This window comes from Copadichromis virginalis, linkage group LG12, assembly GCF_057382275.1.
Source record: "Copadichromis virginalis isolate Kocher_CV1m ecotype Utaka linkage group LG12, C_Virginalis_male_GT1.1, whole genome shotgun sequence".
NCBI classification, from domain to species: domain Eukaryota; kingdom Metazoa; phylum Chordata; class Actinopteri; order Cichliformes; family Cichlidae; genus Copadichromis; species Copadichromis virginalis.
Genome location: NC_140629.1, coordinates 37,059,269 through 37,084,802, shown reverse-complemented (window position 1 = coordinate 37,084,802; position 25,534 = coordinate 37,059,269). Strand labels below are relative to the sequence as shown.

At 43.8% G+C, this 25,534-nt stretch overlaps 2 protein-coding genes across 4 annotated transcripts in view; one reads left to right on the top strand and one right to left on the bottom strand.

Annotated features, from left to right (window-relative positions):
• The first annotated feature begins 3,074 nt into the window (after positions 1-3,074).
• Positions 3,075-21,744, top strand: paqr3a (progestin and adipoQ receptor family member IIIa). 3 transcript variants are annotated; one of them, XM_085476392.1, is made up of 9 exons: positions 3,079-4,207; positions 4,748-4,825; positions 6,091-6,322; positions 7,062-7,224; positions 8,085-8,240; positions 18,229-18,426; positions 18,990-19,080; positions 19,246-19,428; positions 20,181-21,744. In XM_085476392.1, exons 3-8 carry the CDS (start codon positions 6,129-6,131, stop codon positions 19,386-19,388), a joined length of 945 nt encoding a protein of 314 aa, XP_085332518.1. In that variant the 5' UTR covers positions 3,079-4,207; positions 4,748-4,825; positions 6,091-6,128; the 3' UTR covers positions 19,389-19,428; positions 20,181-21,744. The 3 variants fall into 3 exon arrangements, with proteins under 3 accessions (XP_085332516.1, XP_085332518.1, XP_085332517.1); XM_085476390.1 differs by having other exon boundaries at positions 3,075-4,825; XM_085476391.1 differs by lacking the exons at positions 3,079-4,207; positions 4,748-4,825 and adding an exon at positions 5,115-5,272.
• A 4-nt stretch (positions 21,745-21,748) lies between these two features.
• bmp2k (BMP2 inducible kinase) overlaps positions 21,749-25,534 on the bottom strand; it is a 56,800-nt gene continuing 53,014 nt past the window's right edge. The window contains exon 16 of the mRNA XM_085476388.1: positions 21,749-25,418. Within this exon, the coding sequence (XP_085332514.1) occupies positions 24,046-25,418 (1,373 nt within the window). The 3' untranslated portion in view covers positions 21,749-24,045. The remainder of the gene's footprint in view (positions 25,419-25,534) is intronic.

Sequence of the window (25,534 nt, the reverse complement as noted above, 5' to 3'; positions counted from 1 at the left end):
ATACAGTGATGACTGCAAAACACTTCTTGGAGAAGCTGAGGTATCTACAAAGAGATATTTAAAAGGTAAACAGCAGCACACCCTGAAACCAGCTTTAACCGACCGTGAGACCCCGAGCTCAAAAGGAAGAACTTAATATGGAGACCCCACTTAACTTATAAGGTATGCAAATTTCAAAGCTCTGTAGGTAAGTCAAGAAATCCAACAAAGTTCAAAGATTCCATATATATAACAATTTCTCAGATCTAAGCACAAAAAAGAGTAAATAGATAAAAAATTAATAAAAGTAGGTCAAGGGACAATCGCAATACCCATGGGTAATATGCTGCCCCCTGCTGGTGAAAGCTAAATTCTGCACAAGATCGTTACTAAACAAACTAAGCAAACAAACAAAAAAGACAGAAACTTGATTTCAGTGTGGTGCTTGAGCTCAGGATCAAACTGCGCAGCAACACATTAATAAATCGTGTTTTGGGTGATATCATCTAAATCAGTGATAGCAATTTTCTTCACTCTGCTATGTGATGGCAACTGTCTCAGGTGCAGGGATGTGGTACAACCCAAACACATTATTTTTGTGATGCAAATGCACCAACAGGAAGAAATTATTGTTTGGAAAAAGAGGACCAGGTCAGTGTTTTCAGTGGTGTCATAGAGGAAGATATTTGTTTGTGGAATAAGTGTTTCTACAGCTCAGCTGTTGAATTAACTTTAAGTAAGAAAAACATGTAAAAACAGAGCTGAAAAAGGCATGGATGTGATGCTGGTGAATGAAAGCCTGTGAGAAAAATATGCCAACATAAATAGAAGGAGTTAATAAGGTTGGAGGCAACGAATGACTGTAATGGATTCGCTGTTTTACAAGTGGAACCAGTTCATGAGTCCCTACCAAAGAAGACTGATTACTTTTAAAAAAAAGTGTGTGTGTGTGTGTGTGTGTGTGTGTGTGTGTGTGTGTGTGTGTGTGTGTGTGTGTGTGTTAATTAAACACAGTTTTAAGTCTTAGGTCAACTGTTTCTTAACACTCTTGGAGCAGATTACAGCTTGAACTACAGGAAGTGGCACCAAATACGGCACGGTTTTTGTAACAAGTTCACAAACTTTGTTTATTGCACCGGAGCAGATAGACTGAGAAGCTGTGTGTTCCCTCAAATTTCTGGGAACTTAGACACTGTGAAAATCTGCTGCACACTTTCCTTCTGCGATAGACACAGCAAGCTAAGGTGGAGAAGTTCAGCCATCATGAACTCTGAGCTCTGATTCTCCACCTCAACTCTAAGTTAAGGTAACTTATCTGTTGCTGCATAAAGATAAAGGAGTGGCCTTTACTTTGTTTGTTAGTGCAGGAATGTTGAACGATTCTTCCCAGCCACTTCTCAAAGGTTATCTGGGGAAATAACGAGGTGTCCCCAGGCCAGCCGAGAGACATAATCTCTCCAGCGTGTTGTGGGTCTACCTCGGGCCGTCCTCCCTGTAGGACAGGCCTGAAACACCTCACCCAGGAGGCGCTCGGGAGCCTCAAATCACCTCAACTGGCTCCTTTCGATGTGGAGTAGCAGCTCTACTCTCAAGCTCCTCTGGAACAACTGATCTTCTTTAAGGGAGAGGCTATAGCCACCCTTCAGAGAAGGATCATTTCCATCACTGGTATCCATAATTTAATTTTTTCAGTCACTACCCAAAGCCTGTTATCATAGGTGAGGGTATCATAGGAGGCTTTTCCATAGCTCTCTTTTTACCACGATGGACTGGTGCAGCATCTGCATCACAGCAAATGCAGCCCCAATACATCTGTCAGTCTGCCAGTCCTCTGTCCCCTCACTCGTCTGTGAGGTTAGAAAACCAAATGCCTGCAACTCTTCTCATTTGGTTTTATAAGTAAACAAGGCTCTTGTAGGAGAGTTTACAAGAAACTTAAACAAGTCCAGTCGCATTTTTCCACTCTGCATTTTTCCAGGTCAGGACTAAATGTCTCTCTACTGACTTTCTTCCTGACAGCTTGCTGGTATCACAGATTTAATCGTTTCTTTTTCACTTTGTCGCATGTTACACACCATATGCAAAAGATGGAAATAGCCACAGCTGTGTTTGTCCGGTTTTGAAGTTTGAGTGAGCAACTGAGAAATGGAGGACACTGCACACTCATGGTTGTTACTTGTTAATCAAAAAGTAGCCACACTGTACAACACAGCCTGCTTTACATGTATTTTATGATTAATGAGACGTCGTTTGCAGAATTAACATTATGGCGTATTTAAAAACACTTGAACTTGGAAACTGAGATCATAAACTCATTGTTTACTGAGATCACAGGCAAAGTGAGCAGATGGATCTTTTCGCCGTAGACCTGTATACAGTCCGATGTTTTTTAAACCAAAGGAGTCTTCCCTCAGACGTTAGTAGACAGAATGCAGGTTTACTACATTTTTCAAAAGATATATCACTTTTTTATTCTCTGTAACTCTGGCAAAAATATAAAATGAAGGCAGAAAGCAGAAATATTTATTTAAAAATGAACCTTTCTAATTTATGATCTGTTTACTATGGAAGAGGATTAGGGCCACTTCCGTAGTAACCTGAGATTGACTGAGTCAGAATTTAGACTTCTAGCTTTTACTTCACAATTCTGAATTCCATCTTAAAATTCTTAGGTTCCTAGAAGTTTGGACTTTATCTCAGAATTTTCACTTTCTTGTCGGAATTTTGCCTCTTACAATTCTTACTGTCTCATCAGAATGCTGATTTTTGCCTCAGACGTCTGAGGGAAGTTTGAGGGAAAGTCCATAATTCTAAGTCTCATCAGAATGCTTAGTTTCATTTTGAAATTCTATCTTGTTTCCGACAAGAAGTAAAAATTTTGAGGTAAACTCCACTTTTTTTTTTCTTCCCAGTGGCCATTCCCTAATTCTCTCGTATTGTACTATCAGATACTTTGGTAAAATTATTTCATGGCCTTAAAAATCCATTTATCTTTGCCTTTTCATTATTTGCTACAGAGCAAACACAACTGAAGTCAGCATGTTTAAATGCTCTGCAGCAGATAAAAGACAGTAGAAGTAAAAGGCATCTTGTGCATCCTCCTCTGTAAGTTCTCTTGTTTAAATTCTTCCTATCTACTTCTTTTTGCAGGAAGTCGCTGCCAACTGTAAGCCAGCAAAATTTATTAATAATTCAGGCAACGTCTGCAGCAGCAGCAGCAGGAGATTCTTATTGTTTGCCCTTGCATGCACAGAGTTACTATCTTAACTTGGCATGGCAGCTGACACTTTGCCAGAGTGGATGTGCTGAGAGGTGTATTAGAAGTGATAATGAAGAACACACTTCCACTTGAGAATGAAGCAATGAAAGAGGGGGTGTAAACAGCAGAGGGAGGAATGAGTGTGACTTCATTCCTGAGGGAAACCTCCAACATCTCTCACACCTGAGAGGTCTGCAGAGAGCGCCGGCTCTGATGAGGATTCCCGATGACAGTTAGCGACAGGAGGATGTAACACGGTCTCGCAGTGAAGCGGGAGGACAGCGAGGAGACTGAGATGCACTGAACAACATTTAACACGTGCTCCACCTGCGTGCTCCGGCATCACTGTTAGCAGTCATGTGACCTTGCAGAAGCCTGTAGATTCAGACAGAAGACATTGTTTGGCTGCACACTCAGGCCAAGTTGTGCTCCATTTAACAAAAAAAAAAAATACTGCATGGGTAAAACTAGTAAAAGGTCCCTTTAAAAGTTTTATCTTTATGAGCAAGTCTCTCAAACGAGACATTGGCTCTCAGTGGAACTACCTGCATAAATAAAGGTTAACATAAGTTTATTAATTCCTTTTAATCCCAGAGACGGGCTGCTAGGACATAAAAGTGTATGGAGTTAAATAATTACTTATAATAATTTACTCAATAATGATTATTTCCAAATGATAACTGGATGTTTGAAGTGTAGTTTAACACAACAGAAAAATCGCAAAAAAAAGAAAAAAAAATCTAAAAATGGAACTCTATTGTTGTAGAAGTCTGTTGTTTAAATCACTTCTATCAAAATTGTAACAAGGAAATGTTTGCCTCATGAAATTTACATTTGTGGGCTACAGCTTCATAGGAGCCCAGCGATTCTGGACCTGAAGTCCAGTTCTTGAGGAGACTTTCAGCATTTACAGGTTCTTTGCATGGTTCCAGGGTGGCCGGACAGAAATGGTATAAAGACAAAGACAAGGTACTCAAAGAAACTGAACTCTATGAATTCTGCAGCTGTAAAGATGGCCTGGGTCAAGTTGAACTCCTTGCAGTACCTCTCAAAATGTACTTCATTAAGCACAGATTGCAGTCTGGTTTATTAAAGGGTTAAAATAAGAGTGATCTCAGTCTGTTTGGTTTGAGTTTTGCTGGGACTTTTTGCTGCATCTCCCCTCATATGATGTCCCATTTTTCTTCTGAGTAAAGTAAATATGAAAAACCACACAATGTGCATTTGAATATTTAAAAAATGTTCTTCTTATTAATTTAGGTTGTTGCTCTGAATATATTCTTACGTTTAAAAATATTTCTCTTTGTTTCAGTAAACTGATTTTTCCCCACTGTTTTAAAATTTCAAAGATAACCATATTGTGAATATTTTCTTTATCATAACAATGAAATATGAGGTGATTACATATCTGAATGTCATGTAATACTATCCATCAGCAATCACCATCAACATAAATGAAACTGATTAGTGAGACAAATAATTCTCCAATACGTGTTTATTGCGGTTTAGGATTGAATCATCATCAGAGACTGGCGTCCCTCAGTAATTATGGGTGGCACGGTGCATCTCCGGGATCAGTTGAACCAGGTAAAATCCATTAAGGGTGCTAGACACGATTCCTAAAACCCAAACCGAAAACAAAGCCGTTTATATTTACGGTAAGAACTATTATTACTCATGAAATGAAGCTTTCACGTGAATAGAGTCCCATATGGGATTTTGAGAGAGCTCATTAATGCAGAAAAACAAAGGTTATTTAAATTATTAAATAAAGAATCTTCTAAGGATATTAGCGATAATAGTAAATACTGCGTTATTTATTTATTTTAACTCAGGCAGACGTTGGCCACGTTGGAAGGGTCCATTAGTGATGACGTCTGTGTGATTCGGAAGATGTTGTAGCTAAAACTTCAGAAATATTACGCGTTGTGTTTGTTTGTTTTTTTAAAGTTAATATCAACACGTGTTTACAAATGCGTAGTACATATTATAAGCCCCAGAATGGCACAAACTGCAAATATGCCAAATTAAAAGGTGAGTTTTTTTGTTAATATATCTTTCCCCCTTTTTTATAGCTCATTGTTGTTAGCTTAGCCCTATAAGAGCCAAGCTATAATTAGCCACTAGTTACCAGACCGCTTTGGAAATGTCGCTATTTTAACGTCGTCTTGGTTAACTACGGCATACTCTACATCAAAAGCATAATTTTACCTTTGGTTTTGTTCAGGTGGTTTTTCAGGTACAATCGGCTCGTAAAGAATGTATCAAGGAAGTACGCTGTGTTTAAAAAAATCTAATTTTGTATTTGGTGATACCGTGCTCGCCACAGACTTCTACAGTGTTACATTAGCTGTAAAATTAACGCTACAACACAGTTTATTGGCAGAATTTGACTGTAAATGGAATCTTGTATAAATATACAAACTTTATTGATAATTTGGAACATGGTCGCGAGCTTGGATCTAAGCTTGGACCGTGATTTGTATAAATGTTTGTTAGCACTTAAGCACCTAAAATCGCCACATTAGTGAACGGAGTTTGGTAGAACGTAACGGATAATCTGGAAAGTTAGCTTCGGTAACATGAGATTACATGGAAGACAAGCCAGTGGGTGCAAGTAATGATAGCTTCTGATAATAGCTCCACACAGATGTAGGAGAATCAGCTTTCACTTGATGTTTTGCTGTCTTCTTTACTCGTTCAGCTCCTACACAGACCACTTTGATTTCTTCTCCACTCGAATTACAAACTCAGATGCCCGGACAACAAAACAAATATCGCTTAATGCTATGTTTTATTAAAAGAGTTCTGCCTCTATTGAATCTGATCTTGATCTGACTTGCTGGTTTCAGGTTCGGGTCAGATTAAACCAGACCCTGCTGGCTCAGACATGCCTCAGAAACCACAGAAGAGCTCTCAGACTGCACACTACATCGAGCTGGGAAGTTATCAGTACTGGCCTGTACTGGTGCCCAGAGGTATCAGGCTGTACACATACGAGCAGATCCCCCCGTTTCTGAGGGAGAACCCCTACATCACAGATGGATACAGGGCATACTTGCCCTCCAGGCTGTGCATCAAAAGGTGAGAAGGACCCTTTAACCTGAAATCAGAATTTTCATCTTCAACACCACAACACAGTCACTCCACTAAAGTCAAGCAGTGCCTACTTTTTGAACACCTCAGAAAATTACTTGCGCACTAGGAATCACAGTTAGAAGAAGAGCCAAGTAAAAGAGGAGACTGAACCTATCCCACATGTTGATATGAGCCTTGAAAGTGTTCCACAATTCAGCTTTTGAAGCTTTCTTCAGTGAAAGCAGGTTAAACATGCAGACTGCCAGTGTTTTTCTCTTTTTTATGTCAGCTGTTGAAACTATGATGCATTCCATTATATTAATATTTAAAGCCGACTATAAGGAAGATAAAAAGATTCTGAACAGGTCACATTACAGATTTGATTGTTGTGGAGCTGCTGTATGATGATGTCATTGTGTCTTGGTGTAACGTGCTGTAATGGTACTCTGTGATTCCCACGCCTCGCTGCAGAGGCTGATTGATTTTGCTTCCTGACATTTGTTGTAGGGTCAATGCCAATAAAGATTTTAAGGGAGTTGGGCAACTCGTGTTGCTCTCTAGTTCTAGTTTCAGTGGTTAATGGAAACGGTGAATCCAGACTGTTTATTGATTGGGAGGTAATAGATGCTTGTCAGACATTTATGTCGGGGTGTATAATTGTTCAGAGTTTTGGTTCATACCTCTGGTTTTCTTTAGAGGGAACTGACTGTGTGACTATTTTAAAGCTTGTAAATGACCTTTGCAGCCTCTTCATCCTGTCCAATGAGACGGTGAACATCTGGAGCCATCTCCTGGGCTTCCTCCTCTTCTTCTGTCTTGGGGTGTACAACATGGCCTCGGTGCTGCCGGCTGTTGGCGCCTCCAGAGAGGATTATGTCATCTACTCCATTGGACTCTTCTGCTTTCAGGTACAATGCTGCTATTGTCTTCTGCTTAGACATCATCTCACATTGCTTTTATATAGAATAAACTCATCAGAGATATTTCAGTTCTCCTGAGCTGTGGTTAGATTGAAGTTGGCAATTACACTGCTCATGCACTAATAAATCTCAGTATATTTGAGTATTGAAGAAGGCAAATATAGGCCTCTCTAGATTTGGCTATTCCAGGTGTTAATGAACCTGTTGGATCACTTTGTACACTCATCATCACCTATAAATGTAGCCCTTAAAATATCCAGACATGCCTGTACAAGTGGGTGAGCCCAGAGTTGAGCTTTTTCCATTGTTTCAGTGGATTCAGAAAATAAAGAGCAGGGTTAGTGCAGTTACTGACGGGCGGGATAGCGATTGTAGTTTGACACAATGTGAACTTTTTACCTTTTCAATGTGGTTACATGTCATAACACCAAGTATTATGTTCAACATCATAATCACTAGTGTGATTAAAACACCACGTTTATTGCTTACTCTCAAACCTGGTGTGGAAAAGTTCTTTTATTTCTTTTAAACAGTTAGATTTAAGATTCAAGTATTAATTTATTTTATATAATAAATATGTCTGGGGCTTGACATTATTGGTATTCATTAATTATATTGCCAGTTTGTGTTTTTGTTGCATCTCAAAACGTATTTAGCTGTCTTGTTTTGACCTCAGTGTCCCGCTTTCTGTTAGAAGCTCGTGTTCTGCTTTTTCTTCTTGGTCTGTGGACGTAAACGTGTTTTATAAATAAAGTTATTTTCATTATTAAATAAATTTGAATCTAGCGTAAATCCATTCTGTGCCGAGCTTCTTTGCAATGCCCGACTGTGTGTTTTGCTGTCCTCAGCTGTGTATGCTGTGCTCGGTGGGTTACCACCTGTTCTGCTGCCATCGCTCAGAGAAGACCAGCCGCCGCTGGATGGCGCTGGATTACGCCGGTGTTTCCATCGGCATCCTGGGCTGCTACGTCCCCGGAGTCTTCTACACCTTCTACTGTAATAACGTAAGCTCACCTGAAGCCTTTCATATAAACTGCTCTCTCTTAGACGGAGTTTAAAAGTGACGATTTCAAATCAAATCACTTTTATTGTCACATCACATGTGCAGGTACATTGGTACAGCACATGTGAGTGAAATTCTTGTGTGCGAGCTTCACAAGCAACAGAGTTGTGCAAAATACAATAATGTAAACAAGCAAAATACAAGAATGGCTACATCTGAAACTAATAAATATATGTACAATATATAATAGTGTATGCATTTCTGGATGTGTATGCTAAATATTTTTCTACGTGTGTGTGTGTGTGTGTGTGTGTGTGTGTGTGTGTGTGTGTGTACACATATTTTACAAATTAAATAGAGTAAACAATAAGTAGAATATTTAAAATAAATAAAATAAAATATACAGAGTGAGACATGTGCAAAACAGTGGCATTACTGTACAGTATGGAGTGCATAATGTTGAAGTTCCAGTAGTGAAGCTGAGGTGTCTATGAAGTGTTCAGCAGTCTGATGGCCTGATGGAAGAAGCTGTCTCTCAGTCTGCTGGTACGGGACCGGATGCTGCAGAACCTCCTTCCTGATGGAAGCAGTCTGAACAGTTTATGGCTGGGGTGACTGGAGTCCTTGATGATCCTCCCCGCTTTCCTCAGGCACCGCTTCCTGTAGATGTCTTGGAGGGAGGGAAGCTCACCTCCAATTATCCGTTCAGAGCACCGCACTACTCGCTGGAGAGCTTTGCAGTTGTAGGCGGTGCTGTTGCCATACCAGGTGGTGATGCATCCAGTGAGGATGCTCTCAATGGCACAGTGATAGAAGGTCCTGAGGATGCAGGGGCTCATGCCGAATCTTTTCAGTCTCCTGAGAAAGAAGAGGCGCTGCTGCGCCTTCTTCACTGTTTTGTTTGTGTGTACTGACCACGTAAGATCCTCAGCCAGATGTACGCCAAGGAACCGGAAGCTGCTCACTCTCTCCACAGCAGCGCCGCTGATGGTGATGGGGGTGTGTACTTCTCTGCACCTCCGGAAGTCCACTATCAACTCCTTTGTCTTTGCGACGTTGAGGGTGAGATGGTTGTCTTGACACCAGTGGGTCAGGGCGCTGACCTCCTCCCTGTAAGCCGTCTCATCACTGTTGGTGATAAGACCCACCACTGTAGTGTCGTCCGCAAACTTCACAATGATGTTGGAGCTGTTAGTGGCTGTGCAGTCGTAGGTGTAGAGTGAGTACAGGAGAGGGCTCAGTACACACCCCTGTGGAGCACCAGTGTTCAGTGTGACGGGGGATGAGGTGATGCTGCCCAGTCTGACCACCTGGCGTCTGTCAGACAGGAAGCTAAGGATCCAGCTGCAGAGGGAGCTGCTCAGTCCTAGATCCTGCAGTTTCCTGTCCAGCTTCGAGGGAACGATGGTATTGAATGCTGAGCTGTAATCTACAAACAGCATCCTCACATACGTGTCTCTCTTCTCCAGGTGTGACAGGGCAGTATGTAGTGTCAGGGCTATGGCATCATCAGTGGACCTGTTGTGGCGGTATGCAAACTGTAGAGGGTCCAGTGAGTCGGGTAGTGCAGAGCAGATGAAGTCCCTGACCAGCTTCTCGAAGCATTTGCTTACGATGGGGGTCAGGGCTACAGGTCGCCAGTCGTTCAATGAGGAGATGGTGGAGGATTTGGGTACAGGGACGATGGTGGCCATTTTGAAGCAGGCTGGGACTACAGACAGAGAGAGGGAAAGGTTGAAGATGTGCGTGAACACTCCAGCCAGCTGAGCCGCGCATGACCTGAGGACGCGGCCGGGAATCCCGTCCGGACCAGTAGCTTTGCGTGCGTTCACCTTCCTGAAGCACCTCCGCACATCCTCCTCAGACACAGTGTGCGCACTGACGTCATCCGCGGTGCGCACACTGTCCGGTCTCATGGTGTTCGCTGTGTCGAATCTAGCGTAGAATACGTTTAGATCCTCACACAGAGAGGCCGTGGTCTGCGGTGTGCTGGTTTTCCCTCTAAAGTCTGTGATCGTGTTTAGTCCCTGCCACATACTCCGAGGGTTGTCAAACTGTTGCTCCACCCTGTCCCTGTACTCACGTTTGGCTGCTTTGATCGTCTTCCGGAGTTGGTAATGTGCGTGTTTGTAGTCCGATGTGTTCGCGGAGGCAAAGGCGGTGTTCCGTGCCGCCAGTGCCGCGCGAACATCTCTGTTAATCCAGGGTTTTTGATTTGGGAAGGATTTGACTGTTCTGGATGGGACGACATCTTCCACGCATTTCCTGATAAATCCACAGACTGAGTCTGTGTATTCATCAATGTCTCTGGCGGCCACGTGAAACATTTCCCAGTCCGCGTGATCAAAACAGTCCCGCAGCGCAGACTCCGATTGGTCCGTCCAACAGTGCACCGCCCTCCGGGTTGGAGCTTCCTGTTTCAGCTTCTGCCTGTAGGCGGGCAGGAGCAGGATGGAGCGGTGATCTGATTGGCCGAATGGGGCACGGGGGAGGGCTTTGTACGCATCCCGGAAAGAGGTGTAGCAGTGGTCGAGTAGCCGATCTCCACGAGTGTTAAAATGGATGTGTTGGTGGAGTTTGGGTGAGACTTTCTTCAGGTTTCCCTTATTAAAGTCTCCGGCTGTGATAAACGCCGCCTCTGGGTGTGCGGTTTCCTTGCTGCTGATCGCGCTGTACAGTTCCCTGAGTGCTCGGTCAGTGTCGGCTTGTGGGGGAATGTAAACAGCCGTAATAATCACTGCTGTAAATTCCCTCGGTAGCCAGAATGGCCGGCACTTAATCATCAGGTACTCCAGGTCCGGTGAGCAGAAGGATTTGACCGGGTGCACGTTCGCATAATCACACCAGCTGTTGTTGATCATGAAACACACACCACCGCCTCTGCTTTTCCCAGTAAGATCCTGTGACCTGTCCGCGCGATGCACGGAGAACCCCGGCAGTTGTATTGCGGAGTCCGGTACTTTGTCCGATAGCCAGGTTTCTGTGAGGCAGATCACGCAGCAGTCCCGCATCTCTCGCTGGAATGAGATCCGTGCCCGAAGCTCGCACAGCTTGTTCTCCAGAGACTGCACATTAGCCAGTAATAAACTGGGTAACGGTGGTCTGTTAGCGCGCCGTCTCAGTCGAACCAGAACGCCAGATCTTCTCCCTCTGCGTCGGCGTTTGCGGCCTCCAGGGCCAGAGAACAAAGGCGTCTCAGGTGAGATGAATGGGGGGTCTGCAAACGGAGCGTCCGTGTTGCAAAACTTGAACTCCGGAAAGTTATAAGAAAGACCGTCTTTTATGTCCAGTAAGGTTTGTCGGTCGTACACAAGGAGACATGTGCTACTCGCGAAAAAATGAAGGAAAAGTAAAATTAAACACAGAAAAAAGCTGTTGCTTGGGGGAGCTCGCGACAAGGCTGCCATACTCGGCGCCATCTTGATAATAGATTCACTGATTGATTCACTGCGCCGAGTGTTGTCGAGAAGCCTTGTTGCTATGTTTTGTACCATCTGCAGACTCCAAACTATAGACAGGTTCATTGTTTGGAAGTATTTGTAATCTGCACATAACAAGACTGTACTAGCCTTTTGACATACTGGTTGAAGTTTCCATGTTGATAGAAAGTAACGTCCAGGTTTCTGGCACATTGCTTTACGTAGGCTGTTAGTCATCCACGCTGAACAGTGATACTGAAATATGATCAGAGACTGTGGATTATTCTGAGGGCAGTTATTTGGAGTTCCAGTGTTCTGGGCCTGTATGTAGATTTTTGTTTTTTCTGGACTGGACGAGACATAAAACTGGCAGTAAGCGACGTAACAATGCGAGAGTCACGTGTTTAAACTTGCAGATTACATAACCAGGGATGGTACACGGACTGGTTCTTAGATAGCATTTTCATACTCCAAGTACTCAAAGCACTTTATACAAGTTTGCCTCTTTCACACACACAAGCACTTGTTATTAGCCCTTTTCTACTAAAGTGCTTTCTATCTAACATTCAGAGGGCAGTAGAGGTAAACTAGAGGAAATGGATACAACAACGGGGTTTTTTTCCTTTCTAATGATGAAGATCTTTGCCATGGCCACATAACATCCAAGGCCAGAAACCTTCCTGTTTGAATACTTTTACTACCATATTAGCATTTCTTTGTTATGCAGACAAACTGTTGAACTTGCAGAGATGAAGCTCTATCAGGAAAATGCGAAGCTGAACGTCCTCATGCTGGTAGAAACATCGTGGGCTACACGCGGTCTTTCAAAATAGGAAGAGTAAGATGTCCTGAGTTTGCACTCAGTGCCTAGTGTTATTCATTAGCTCATGCAAAGCTATTCCTCTGCTGTGGTTTTATCTAAAACCACGCTGTTGTTGCCTTTCTAACCCTGTTGCATTGGAGCAGTAAAAAGCTCGTGCACGTTGCCCATCTCCTCATCCCTCGAGGTTTTGCTGTTGTGATGGATTTAAGCTCACTCTTTCCAGAAACAGGTCTCCGTGTGACCCAGACTTACTCGGCTCAGCACTATCTTTTACTCTGACTTTTCTGATGCGACTTTACAAAAGATGCTGCGTCACAGTTTACTGCTGCCAGCACATTTTTCCAAACAAAAAGCAAAAAAGATCAAAGACATAAAAACTAATCGGCTTTAAATTCATAAGCAAGGTCAGAGGTAAACATCCTCGCCACATTATTCACTCTGAATCCTTATCTCTTAACGCTGAGCACCACGTCGCCCTCTGGAGCTGAATCCGTTTAAATCCTTTAAAAAGTGCTAAATGTGAGAAGCTGCCCTGCAGTCCTCTGTGACTCAGCAATGCTGTGCTTCGCTTGTATTGTAAACTGCTTATTATTTACCCTCGTGAGTCGAGTTCAAAGTGGCGGAGGACAGGCAGAGCAGGCAGACTGCTTCTCTGTCTTAAATCCTGTGTCCTTGTACTCATCACTTCAGCCTTTTATGTGCTGCTCTCATGAGCCTTCTTCAGTCTCAAGAAAGAGTCAGGCTGCTGGAAGCCTAACCTTCATTTTGTCCAGTCTTTTTATAGTTTTTCCTTCAGAAATGATAATTACATGTATTTTTTTTTAGTATTTTATTTTACCAGGCAGAAGTGATGTTGGTTCAGCATAAAATAGATGTGTAAGTGTTTTTGTAGGGTTAAAAAAAAAATGTTTCCGCTCACATACCTGGATGATCGGACTGAATTCAGAAGTTTACAAACCACATCTGCATTCATGTCTGCAGAAAACAGGCTTTATATTATCTGGAACAATGTCGGCGACAGCTCCGAGTCCATCTCCTTATCAGAAACTTTCTCACAGTCAAACATTCTTCCTCCGTCTGGGTCACATCCTGTGCTCTTTTACCGTTTCTCTCAGAAGAGATACCCAGTCCCTAAATGCCTCTTTAATGCGTTTAGCACCATGTTGGAGTTAATTAAATGCACCCAACTGCACGATCCACTTGAGATGAAGTCTGTCTGATCCAGTTGAAGCTGTAGCTCCGGTAGCTTTTGCAGTAGTTTCTCCTGACATTTCGTGCAGTTACAGTAATGTTTGGGTAACACAAAACCCTGATGCAAACTTGGCTGTCGATCGGGTCATACCATTGGGGAGCCACTGGTCTAATTAGTCCCTCTTAGGGCTGCCACGATTTTCTCGACTAGTCACGATTAAGTCGACTATCAAAATCGTCGACGACTGATTTAATAGTCGACGCGTCGTTTGAAGCTTTGTAAGAGGAATAAGTGGCAGGATTTAAGAGTGTAATAACGGACTGAAACAGAAGATGGCAGCATTGCATGTACAAGGATGTCAGCTACCGTTAAACCCCGAAGAAGAAGAAGAAGAAGAAGAAGCAGCAGCTGTGTCCCAGAATTCATAGCGCAGCCCAGCTCAGTTTCCAACAATGGCGGCAGCTAGTTAGTTTTAATATTACTCTTATTATTCTTTCTGGGTCACAAAATAAACGTTTAACATATTTTCAGGCGAGAATGTAGCTGTGTAAACCTCAAATATCTGCTCAGTTTATCAGGACACCACATATTTTCAAAAGCGCTCCGACGTTTTCAGAGATGTCTGTTACCCACTAGCTCGTTAGCGAGCCGGGGGCTAGGCTCACTAGCGCCGTGAGAACACCGGACTCCCCGCAAATCGTTTTCAAACCCACCGCCGTCTTTCGCTAATCAGGTTAAATATATATGAGTCACTTAGATAACTTAAAATGTTATTGTTTGGCTTTTTTTTTTTTAGTGTTTTATTTGTTCCTGAGTAAATCAGTTTGTCTGAGATTAAAGTTATAGTTTTTACACAGCTGAATAAACGTCAAGCAGACAGCTGATTATCAGAAGTGTGAGATGCTCCAGAATATACTCCAGTGTCCTGTTATATTTTAGATAGCAAGGAGTTTATTAAACTTCACCGAAACAATCTGCAAATTTCATTAAAATTTAATAAACTATCATCTTGTCTTTATTTTTAGTTAGCACAGACCTTACACACTTAAAGCTGTAAGCTAATGATAGTTATATAAAAGCAGATGCTGCTGGTGCAATAAGCTGTAGTTTTACGTCTAATGGATGATGATCTGATTAGTCGACTAATCGCAAAAATAATCGGTGACTAGTCGACTATCAAAATAATCGTTTGTGGCAGCCCTAGTCCCTCTGCCTATTTTCTTATCATATTCAGAGTTATGATGAGGAACTGAGAGGTCACCAGGCCATCACGGGTCATGACATGTAAGGTGTTGGGGAAAGCTGGAAAGACCGTAAGAAGGCAGAAGGATCATGAAAGTTAGAATGATGCCTTGTTTATGGACATATTGGTTGTGTTGCACGTCAGTGGTGACATCACCACGAGACTCGTTGCAATCGCCACTCTCACCAAACCTCTGCATGAGTGCTGGTTTAGGAGGAGAACCAGTCACACCACATTACAAAAATAAAGAAGTGTGGCTCAGTTGGAGAGGCACTCCTGCAGCTCTGATGTCACTCTTGGTGTGTGCTGCCATTCACAGGGGTGGAAATGGGCCCTGAGAGTGAAGCTGTGAAAGCTTTGTTAGGTTGCACTTTAGTTGTTCTTCAAAAGGTTACTTTGTTACTCACTGGAGAAAAGAATTGGTTACATTACTCTGCCACATGTTTCAGATGTGCATATTCACACAATAACCAATTATGAACGACTACCTATCCTCACAAGGACACACAAGATCTTTCATTAGTGCCTAAATATGAACGCAAAGATGGGCAACCAGGTCAAAGAAGACTTAAATGATTTTACAGTGGAAACTACACTGATTGCTCGTACCTGCTCCTGTTACCTGAGGCAGATCAGGCTCTGGATGCTTTGCTGGGGTCAGCATTTAGCATTAATCTGGGTACTTCATTAGCTTTATGTGCTAGTGCTGCCTGTGCAGATGCTTGGCCTGTGTTGCGTTACCTGTAGTAGTTTGGACTCATTTTCCTGCCCTTTACGTCAATAAAAATCAAAGTAATTATAAGTGAAATGAGTGCAGACCACCTCCTCCTTGAGTCAGCTGATTGTAGTGCGAGTGCACACAAGAGGAAAAACATTTTTGGCATTGTTTTCTACTGTCTTACGCCCCCTCACTGGTAATATAAAATTAATTGATGATAATCCTAATAGCTGGCAGTACAACACCGCTGAAAGGGAGGACACGGTTGACGCGAACTGAATTATGGTGAAGCTTAAATTCAAGATGTTTTAAAGTTGACCTGAAATAACCACAGTGGTGTTTTCACGTATGTGATCGAGTAGCTCTACCTCAGAAGCCCACCTCAGACTGCTCGCTGCAGTCGTGTGTGTGCACTGAGCATCGGTTTAACGTCGAAGCACAGTCCTCCCCGGAGACTTCTCAGCTCAACATCCTCAGCCTGAGAAGCAGTAATTGAATAAAGCTGAAGTGGGCCCTGCAGTCTGGCTGTGCTGATTGACTCATTGTTCCCGGTGAATAAGCAACACGACACCTTCGCCGCGCTCGCCGTTTGGAAAACAGCCTCTGATGACACAAGCCAGTTCCTTATTCCAGCCGCCCACCACCACCATGTCCCTTTTTTTTCTGTCCTATTTTATTTTATTTATTTTTTTGAACTCCTGAAGTGTTGGCCGTGCTCCTCACTGTTCGCTTTCCCCCGCATATTGGAAGCGCCGGGTTATTTTGCCCCCAGAACGTAGCTGAAATCTGCTCCAGCCCAAACCAGATGGCCGCGTTCACGGAGCGGTCCGTCACTCCTGTTCCCCACCATATGACGTTCGCAAGTCCGGGAGCCGTCTAAGCGAAGGTCCCCCTCCTCCTCCTCCACCTCCCTCCCCCTCGTCCTTGCCAAGACTGGGGCTCTGCTTCTGGGTGGCTCCTCTCCCGTGGCACGCCAAGTCCCCAAAGAAAAACAGATTTTTTATATTTAGCCAGTCAAACTCTTGTCTCGTCAAGAGTGTTTTAGAGATGCAGATTTGGAGGAGAGAACACTGAGTCTGCGAGGAGAGGAGCTTAAAAAATTTGGCTGAAGCAGAGCGGGGCCTTGTTCCTGGTGCAAATTTATTCACTGTGAAATTCAGCAGGACTCGTCACATGAGGACGTGTGACTGGACGAAGGCCTACATCCACACAAACGGACAGAAGGGACCGAGACGAGGCTGCCCAGACTTTAAACACTTACTTATAGAAGTTTAAATACCAACTGCAGACAGATTAGCATTATAGTTGTGATAACAGCAGATGAAACAGTGGGAGACTTTTAACTGATTTTTTTTTTTAATTGTACTGCAGTACAGTAATATACAAACCCTGAGTTATTGTCCTATAGTTGTTCAGACATCAGAAAAAAGAAGCTGTGTGCACCACGTTTGAGGAAACTTTATTTCTGACTTTGCAGAAACACGATGAGGTGGTTTCATTTTTATCATGCTGTGTTGTCAGTTTGACCAAATTGACAGTTTCAGTTTTGCATGTACACTAAATTATTTCAGGGTTTTCCCCCCATTGGGAACTAAATCTCTGAGGAGATTGTTTGAGTGCCCCCTCCAGCTTTGGTTCAGGAGTGAGGGAACAAGTGAATAGGAGATTACCGGATGTGTTTTTGCAGCAGTGTGGATGCTGTAGCGGTGTGTTGTGGTGAGTTTCCCACTCAGTCTACGTTCCTACTCTCACCTATAGCCATGAGCTATGGGGAGTACCTGTAAACAGCAGCAGAAATGAGCTTCCTACAACCCAGACCCAACCCATAAACAGCAGAGCAAGGAAGGATGAATGAATGGACTGCCTTTTTTTTCTCATAAAGTTTGAGTCTCAACCTTTTTTGTACTAAATTAAAATAACAACTATTACCACTACTATTACTACTTTGAACCTCAGAATCTCCAAAAGCGATGTGATAACTGCCAATTCAGCTGTATCGGCTACCAGTGATCTGCTTGATAACATCAAGGATTTCACCCTTTCACAGCCTGTAACCTGTTCTTCTTTGTGGCCTTCAAATCTGAAAGAAGAAAAGCATAGCAGATCAGCGTTAAATAAAGCTGATTGAATGATGAGAAAGCTGTGCGTGTAAGAGGGTCTGCTGAGGGAAGCATCAGCTGAGTTTGCAGTGAGCTTCAGCTCGTTTGTGGTTCGGTCATAGTAAATAAAGCTCTAAAATAACACACAGTGTTCGTCCTGCTCATCACCAAACAGCAGGAAGCTTTCAGCAGCTGAAGAACTTTCCTCAGGACTCCATGAGACAGATAATCTTCAAACGAATGAAACTGTTTGCAAACAGGTCCCTCACATCAGCCCAGGGGCTGTTTCGCTTGCTTCAGCTCCCTGCGAGTTTAAAAATCGCCTGCCTGGTTTTCTTTTCTGCTTCTGAAACCGACTGAGTTTCTTTTAAGTCTTGGGACCATCGGATACCTCCAGCATGCGAAGGACATCTTGGAAAAAAAAGCTCAATCTGCCATGAAGGGAGTTTACTGTGTAGCTGGTGTGACTGAACTCTCGTCTTCCTGTCTGTGCAGTACTGGCGGCAGGTGTACCTGGTGACGGTCCTCGCCATGATCCTGGCTGTGTTCTTCGCTCAGATCCACCCTCATTATCTCAGCAAGCAGTGGAAGCAGCTGCGCTCGATCATCTTCTGCTCGGTGACCGGGTACGGCCTCATCCCCACCGTCCACTGGATCTGCCTCACGGGAGGTTTCTCCTCTGAACTCGTCCAGGTGAGCGTGCTCAGTGTGGTCCCCGTAACCAGTGTTCACTGCTGTGATTCCTTTCTTTAAACAGACTTAAAACTAGCGATTTTGGCAATTTAATGAGGTCCGAAAGCAATGAGAAATAATTTTCCTGTAGACTTTACGACTGTCTGATTTCTTTTGCCAACCACAGTCGCCCCCTGCTGGTCATAAGAAGAAAAGAAATCCATGTTTAATGCACAGTGATCGGCTTTACTTTGCACAAAAAAATGTACTTCAGTCTGAAAAATCTCTTTAGATCAACTGATGATTATTAGAAAATGAACATTTTAACTCAGGAGTCTGTGGGACCGACTTTCAGGGCAAGCCTCAAGTGGCCATTAGAGGAACTGCAGTTTTAACGGCTGTTGAGGGTCCTCCTTGATTGATCCACTTTAAATGTGTTTTCCTGCTGCTGCAGTAACACAATCTGTTGGCTGGCTTTAAATGCTTTTCGGTCAGTCAGCAGTTCTTCCTGCACGTGCCGTTTTGTAACTGTGGGCCATTTTTGTCCACACGCTGGTCGAATCAATGTTTCTTCTTCCTTTCAGGCGTTTATTCCTCGGGTCCTGGTGATGTACTTCATTGCAGCACTGGCTCTCATTTTCTATGTTTCCAAAGTTCCTGAGCGGTACTTCCCAGGTGAGATGACTGTTTTTATTTCTTCATTTCCTGTTTGATTCGTTGTTTTTTTCGTCCACTCATAGTTGGAAAATAACAGTAATCTAATACTGCAGAGAGAAACATTGAAAATGGGCCCGAATCTCATTAAAATCTGAAGCAAGCTGAGTGTTCCTGTCTCTGCAGGTCAGCTGAACTACCTGGGCTCCAGCCATCAGGTTTGGCACTTGCTGCTAGTGCTCATGTTTTACTGGTGGCACCAATCAACAGGCTTCATCATGGCGTACAGGCACAGTCAGCCGTGCCCCAACACCCCCCAACACGCCTAGATCGCTGCTCAGCACGCCAGGACTGCAGCTCCGATGAACCGTAAGCGGCCGTGTGACTTTTTTAAAAGGAGACCTGTTCTGCTCAGTTTCAGCTCCATCGTTTTTATTTCTGGACTCCACTAGAGGAGCTTTGCATGACTCACAGTTCAAAGTAATTCTGGGCTTTGGTGTAGCCCCTCAGCTGTTTTTCCTCCTCTGCCTTTAAACTGACTTTATTCTGATTGGCTGCCCCTCATAACCACAAGGGTTCGACTGCAAGTGGTAGTCTAGTGGAGCGTCTGTGGTCACAGCCAGAGCTTTATGACTAAAATGACCTTAATGGTGACGGCCGTGTAAGCTTCAGTTTCTGATCCGCTCAACGATGCTTTGATTACAGAGGAGCTGTTTAACAGACTGCTGAGAAAACTTTGCCGACTGCAGAGAGTTGGGAGTTCACTCAGATGCAGACTGTGGCTCAATTTAAATAAATCAGAAAAAAGAAAATCTTTAATATTTAAGCAGATGTTTGGGGGTTAAAAGGCTTAAAGGAATCAAAGAATCAGCAGGTGGAAGACGAGGAGCAGCTGCTCTGTCAGGACATGAGGTCATTCCAGTTACAGAAAATAAGAATCTAAGCATGAACACTACTGTATAGGAAGTGTCTTCTGTCTGTTTTGTCAAAACCTCACATCGAAGCCTGTTAGAATATGTCTAAAACCAATAAAATGAAACTGAACCTTTTCAGGTAACACAGGTGATTTTTGATGCTTTTAATTGGCTCTGTTCACAGCTGACGTGTTGTTTCCTCCTCAGGTCGTCTGCAGAGACTCTGTTCTGGTCTCGGTCCATCAGTTTCCTCACAGATGGACTCTCTAACCTGTGAGTCTCTGTGATGAGGGAGGAGGAATAAATCCAGCGTGTGACGTGACGTTTGAGTACTTCAAGCTAATAAGAAACAATACGGACCTCTGCGTCGGACTGACAGCTCACCTGAAATCACTCACACTGTCACCTTTATAAACTCCTTGAGGACTTAATGTTTGTGTGTAAACCGCAGACAGCACTGAAGGAACGGGTTGGTAATGTTAGTTTTTCTGCCTGGAAATGAACCCGTGTCCAGCTGTTTTTAAAGGTTGAAAGCTGCTTCATCTGAGAGCAGATTCAGGCTCGTCCCTGAAAAAGGAAATGAACTAATGTCAGTATTATTATACTACGAGTAAACAGACTCAAGATTTCTGATATCTTCTTTAAAAACAGACTCTGAAGTCTTTGTTAGTGGAAATGATCAAAGCGTGGGGATGATGTTCAGACAGAACAAACCAAAGAGTTTTGTGAAACAAAGTGCGGACTCAGATGGTTTCATATAAATGTACCCGCTCTATTTCATACCTGAAGCTCCGTTGTTGTTTTTTTAAGCTGCTCACTTCCTGTTCAAACTGATGTTCATTTATATGTAAAGAATTTCACAGGATGCTTGAAGGGGAACTTTAAATATTTCAGTGGTAACTCTGTGGGGTGAGGGTGGCTGTGGGGATGCTCGTAAAGTTTTATAACTGCGTCCCAGCCGAGAGCTGCAGGAATGAGTCCTAAAACCCAGGAAGTGGTTCAGTCTTCCACCTTCGTCCAGTTCAGTTCTGCGTTTACTTCCACATAAAAGATGGGCGTAGCTTCCTGGCCCGCTGTCCTGACCTCAGTCTGGTCATAATGAATAAAATGTGACGTCAGGTTTGGGTCGTCGTAAAAAGACGTCCTAACAGGAAGTCAGCGATGGCCACTTGAGCTATAAGGAAACCTTCACCATCCCTGCAGCGCTATGAACATTGATTTGTTACTACAAACTGTTTTTTGAGCATTTGAACAATCAAACTTAAGTTCTAAAACCCTAAAACATCAGATTTTGTAACTAAGCTGGGACAGTTTTTAGATTCACGTGATTTAAACATTTCACATGAACTGCATTAATATTTCTGTGTAGCGTGTGGCTCTTAATATCGACTGTAAACTCTGATCACGTTACAACAGAACTTTTATTATGACAAGCAAACTTCATTTTTGAAAATGTATTTTTTCTCTTCAGCTTTTTAAGGACATGTTTTTCCAGCTCGTTTAGGGTGATGTGCAATGTTTTCATGGCTCTCCAGTGCAGCGCCTCTCTGCTGTCTCACTCTGGAACGCAAAGCCGGATGTTTTCTGTGTGACCGTTTAATGTTTCTAATGTTGAAAAGGGGGAAATGTTCTCCGGTTTGTGGTTCTGTATTTAAATTATTAAGGAGTTTCTTTTTGTCTTAACAGACTCATTTTGTAGGAGTGGACAGTTTTATATGTTGACTTTTCATACCTGAGGTCAGACTCTAAATAAAAGTAACCATGTGCTGTTTCCAGATGTTTGAGATGAAACTTTATTTATTGCGTCCAACAGCAGTATAGCATGATAAATACAATACAAGACTTACCCTGGTGAAAAAAACAAAGATGGGAGCGGTCGTATGAAATGGTTCAACTGGTGTAAAAAAAGAACAGAGCAGGCTGCTGGTTTCATTCAAACAAATGTGCCAACGGTGGTGGAGCTAAATGCAGTGTTTAAGGCGGTCGATGAAGAAGCACAAAGTTGTTTAAGGAAGATTTCATCAAGAAACAAAAACCTGAATAACATGTTTTGCCCTTTATGAATGCAAAGGCAAAAAACCAAACTGAACAAATCCCATCAAGACATGAAACCGTGACGCAAGTAATCAGAGCTCGATAAACCAATAAAACCTGTCCCACATACAGAGTCCTGCTGCCATGAGTACTACGCTCACTGCAGAACCAAACATCGAATCATCCAACGCATCGTTTTTCCCTCACAGTCTGAATCTGCTCCCCGGCCTGTATTACTGTAGGGTCCTTAATAAAACGCCATGAGGAATTTTGCTTTTAAAAGAGCAGTCTGATATTTTAAGGAGGCGGAAAAAGTTCCATGCCACTCTTCTTTCTGTATTTATAGTTAAATCTACTCCATAAGCTCATTTACAGGAATTATCCACATATGATGGTGAAGCAGGCAAAATAACTTGTTGGTCAGCACCATAAATCAGTCAGCACAAAAACATGTACTGTATGAAAACTATTTTAACCAGTTAAGATTTTTATGTGGGATTTTATTTCTTTAAACATAAAGGACAGTTTTAATTATCAAACGGCTACAAAATAACCAAAAGTTCCACTCCTAGCCTGAAAAACAAACTAATCGTGTGCTGTTTTCTAATTTTTTTATGCCTCCTGGCTATAAAGATGAGCTTTAAAGCAGCGCCTCTAAATATGAATTATTTAAAGCTTGGAAAGAAAAACCGTACTGTTCAAACACCAAACTACTGCTCTCAAACTGGTAAAAACTGGTTTGAGTGGGGCTGCGCTCACAGACGGGGTTAAATGAAAACCCAAGAGAAACAAGTCGGGTTTATCTGAAGTCGCACTGTTATTTCACCCTTTCTTCTTAATTCATACCCCCAATTTTCTCAAGAGGTTTTTACATTTTAATTCTGGTACATTGACTCACGGCACCATCTTGTGGTGCTGATTGGTATTACATGAAAGTATAGCCCGGCTCTAATTCAACTTCAGTTGATATCGCTTCTGCACAACAAAGTCCTTTTTGTCATAGCAGTTATTTCTTCACATTCTGGTGACATTTTTAGTCAATTTTAAAGCTTTTACGCTACTTTTAAATATACAAATGTACAACAAGCACCTTCACAGAGCAGCTAATGTGAGCCAGTCTCACATGCACCTGTAACAGCTACAAACTTTGGGGTTGGAGCGAAAATTACTTGAAACACTTGACTGGCTTTAGTTCTTTCATGGGACTTGTTCACACTAAACCTGCAAACCTATCAGTTTACCAACGGTGAAATTCCCGATGACGTAAAATGCCGAGGTCATTGACAATGCTGGGAAAACAGCGGTACAGCTTCTGCAGGGCTCATAAATCCTAAACTAGTCCTCTAACGTGGCTTTGTGTGTTTTATTTCTAACAGAGAAATGTTGAGTTGTAACTTACTTAAAAAAAATAAAAAACAATTAGAGTTCTTACTGCTAGAAAAAAAAGAGTTAAGATCCTAAATTAAAACCTGACCCAATTAAGAGCTCCAAGAAGAAGAACAAGATTCAATCCCTTCTAATGCATCACAAACCACACCCACATTTAGCTGCATAAAGACTACTGTGACATTATGCATAGAGAAGAATCTAATAAAGACAGAACTAAGAGGTTCAGGAAAACTCCCAAATGATTTCAAAAGACGCGCGAGGCTGACGGCGTCGTGGTTTCCGAGGTACTATGAAGCAAGGCAGAGCCGAGCTCAGGTAAGGCTTCGTGGTGCTAAAAACAAAAACATGTCGGCAGATCAGAAGGCGGGCCGGAGAGAGCTTTTCACAGCAAGACGAGCGGTCGAACGCGAAGCTCAGAATCACATTTTTCTTTTGGTTCCAAACAGCGTTCAGATGCAGCATTAAAGGCTTTTCAAAAACATGTGCAGCTGAAGGATATGTGGAAACGCCACTCGCACTCCACAGGGTTTGTTATCCAGACTCTGGTGTATTAAAACGCTCTTAGAAAAAAGTTTTAGCTTGTTGGTTAAAAATGATCCCAAACCAAGAAAAGGAAAGCAGCCGACAGAGCGGGAAGACGCAGGTGGAGTCACTGCTTTGAGGGGAAAGGTGCGGCTCCGAAGGGGTCGAGGTCCAGCGGCTGTGAGGGCGCCGCCTGCTGCTGAGGTCCACTGTGGATGACCAGTTCTGTGAAGGGCACCGCCCCGAAGTCATCCATGATTCGGCTCTCTCCGTGCAGAGAGCCCGTCCAGGACTTACCGTTGGCCGTGCTGATGTCGCCTTTTCCGTCGCTGAGGCCTTGGTACTGGCTGTGTCGGCCGCCGTCCTGAGGGTGGAAGGGTTTGGCTCCAAACGGGTCTAAAAGGGCGTCGTCCACCGGCAGAGACGCTCCCTCGGCCATCGTTATATCCACACTGATGTTCTCCTTAGAGTCAGAGGTGCTGAGGAACTCGTTGCTGCTCTGCGAGTCTCTGCGGCCGACCTTCTTGTGTCTGCGGACTCGTTCGGGCGTGCGATAGGTCGGCTTGTTAGTCTTGCGCCCTCCCGTCGGTGTGCCGTGGTGCCGCTTGCCGTTGCTGCCCCCAGCCGTGGCTTCCTGTTTGGTCTTCCGCTGGCGGGATGACAGCTTCTGAAGGCTGCGCTGCTTCAGCCTCTGCTGCTGAGGACTCGCCGACTCCTCGAAGGGCGTCCGGAAGATGTCTTCGGCACTTCTGGAGGTGGTGGGAGGTTGGGCGGTGGGGCTTGGCTGGAAGGGAGAGAAGCCAAAAACATCGATGCCCTCAGGAGAAACTGGCGGCGTTTGGCCCATGGGGACGTCACCGCCACTCCTGCTCGACCTCGAGAGGTTCCGGCTGAACGGCGCTTTGGTAAAAACGTCAAACTCGTCTGCCGCCTGCTGCTCATGGCCGACCTTGAAAGGCGCTTTAGTGAAGATATCTGTGACCTCTGGAGGTTCCACAGGTGAAGCTCCTCCGACAAAGGGCACGGCACCAAAAACATCCACAGGCTCCACAGCTCTCACTCCACCAGGGGACTCTGGGGGCGTGATCAGAGCCATCCCAGGAGGACTCCTGGTGGCAGCAGTCGCTCCTTTAGCTCCTGCAGGTTTCTTTGAGCGGTTCTTCACCCTGCTGGCATCATAGTCTGAATCTGAGCTGTGTTTGTCTTCATCCTCCTCTCCCTCCTCCTCAGAGTCCATCAGCAAAGGCCTCTGTCCAAAATTCTCTGGCTCGGTGTCTTCACCATGCTCGCTGTTCAACGCCTCCTCTTCCTCCGGTTCTTCGTCCTCGCTGCTCTTAGGTGAAGGAGGGTCAGACTCGAAGTCGCTGTCGGACTCGTCGCCAGGCCTGCAGTTGGTCTTCCTGCTCGGTTTGTGCTCCTTGTGGGTCGGCTGCAGACTCTCAGCAGGTTCAGGAACGCCGACCTCCTCGCTGGTCGGCTCGGCCTTCTGCGCACTGGTACCTGCAGAAACAAAACACAGATAATACAGATGTTAACCCCTGATCCTTCCAGATGTTTGATAGTTTTAACAACTGCCAAGTCAGATTTCTTGAAGGCATCCAACCCTTTTCTGATCT

Excerpts from the sequence above, each read along its gene's own strand:
- paqr3a (XM_085476390.1), top strand. The coding sequence starts at position 4,693 with ATGAAACTGATTAGTGAGACAAATAATTCTCCAATACGTGTTTATTGC. Across the intron at positions 6,323-7,061 it reads TCCAGGCTGTGCATCAAAAG|CCTCTTCATCCTGTCCAATG; the intron begins GTGAGAAGGACC and ends TGACCTTTGCAG. Across the intron at positions 8,241-18,228 it reads ACACCTTCTACTGTAATAAC|TACTGGCGGCAGGTGTACCT; the intron begins GTAAGCTCACCT and ends CTGTCTGTGCAG.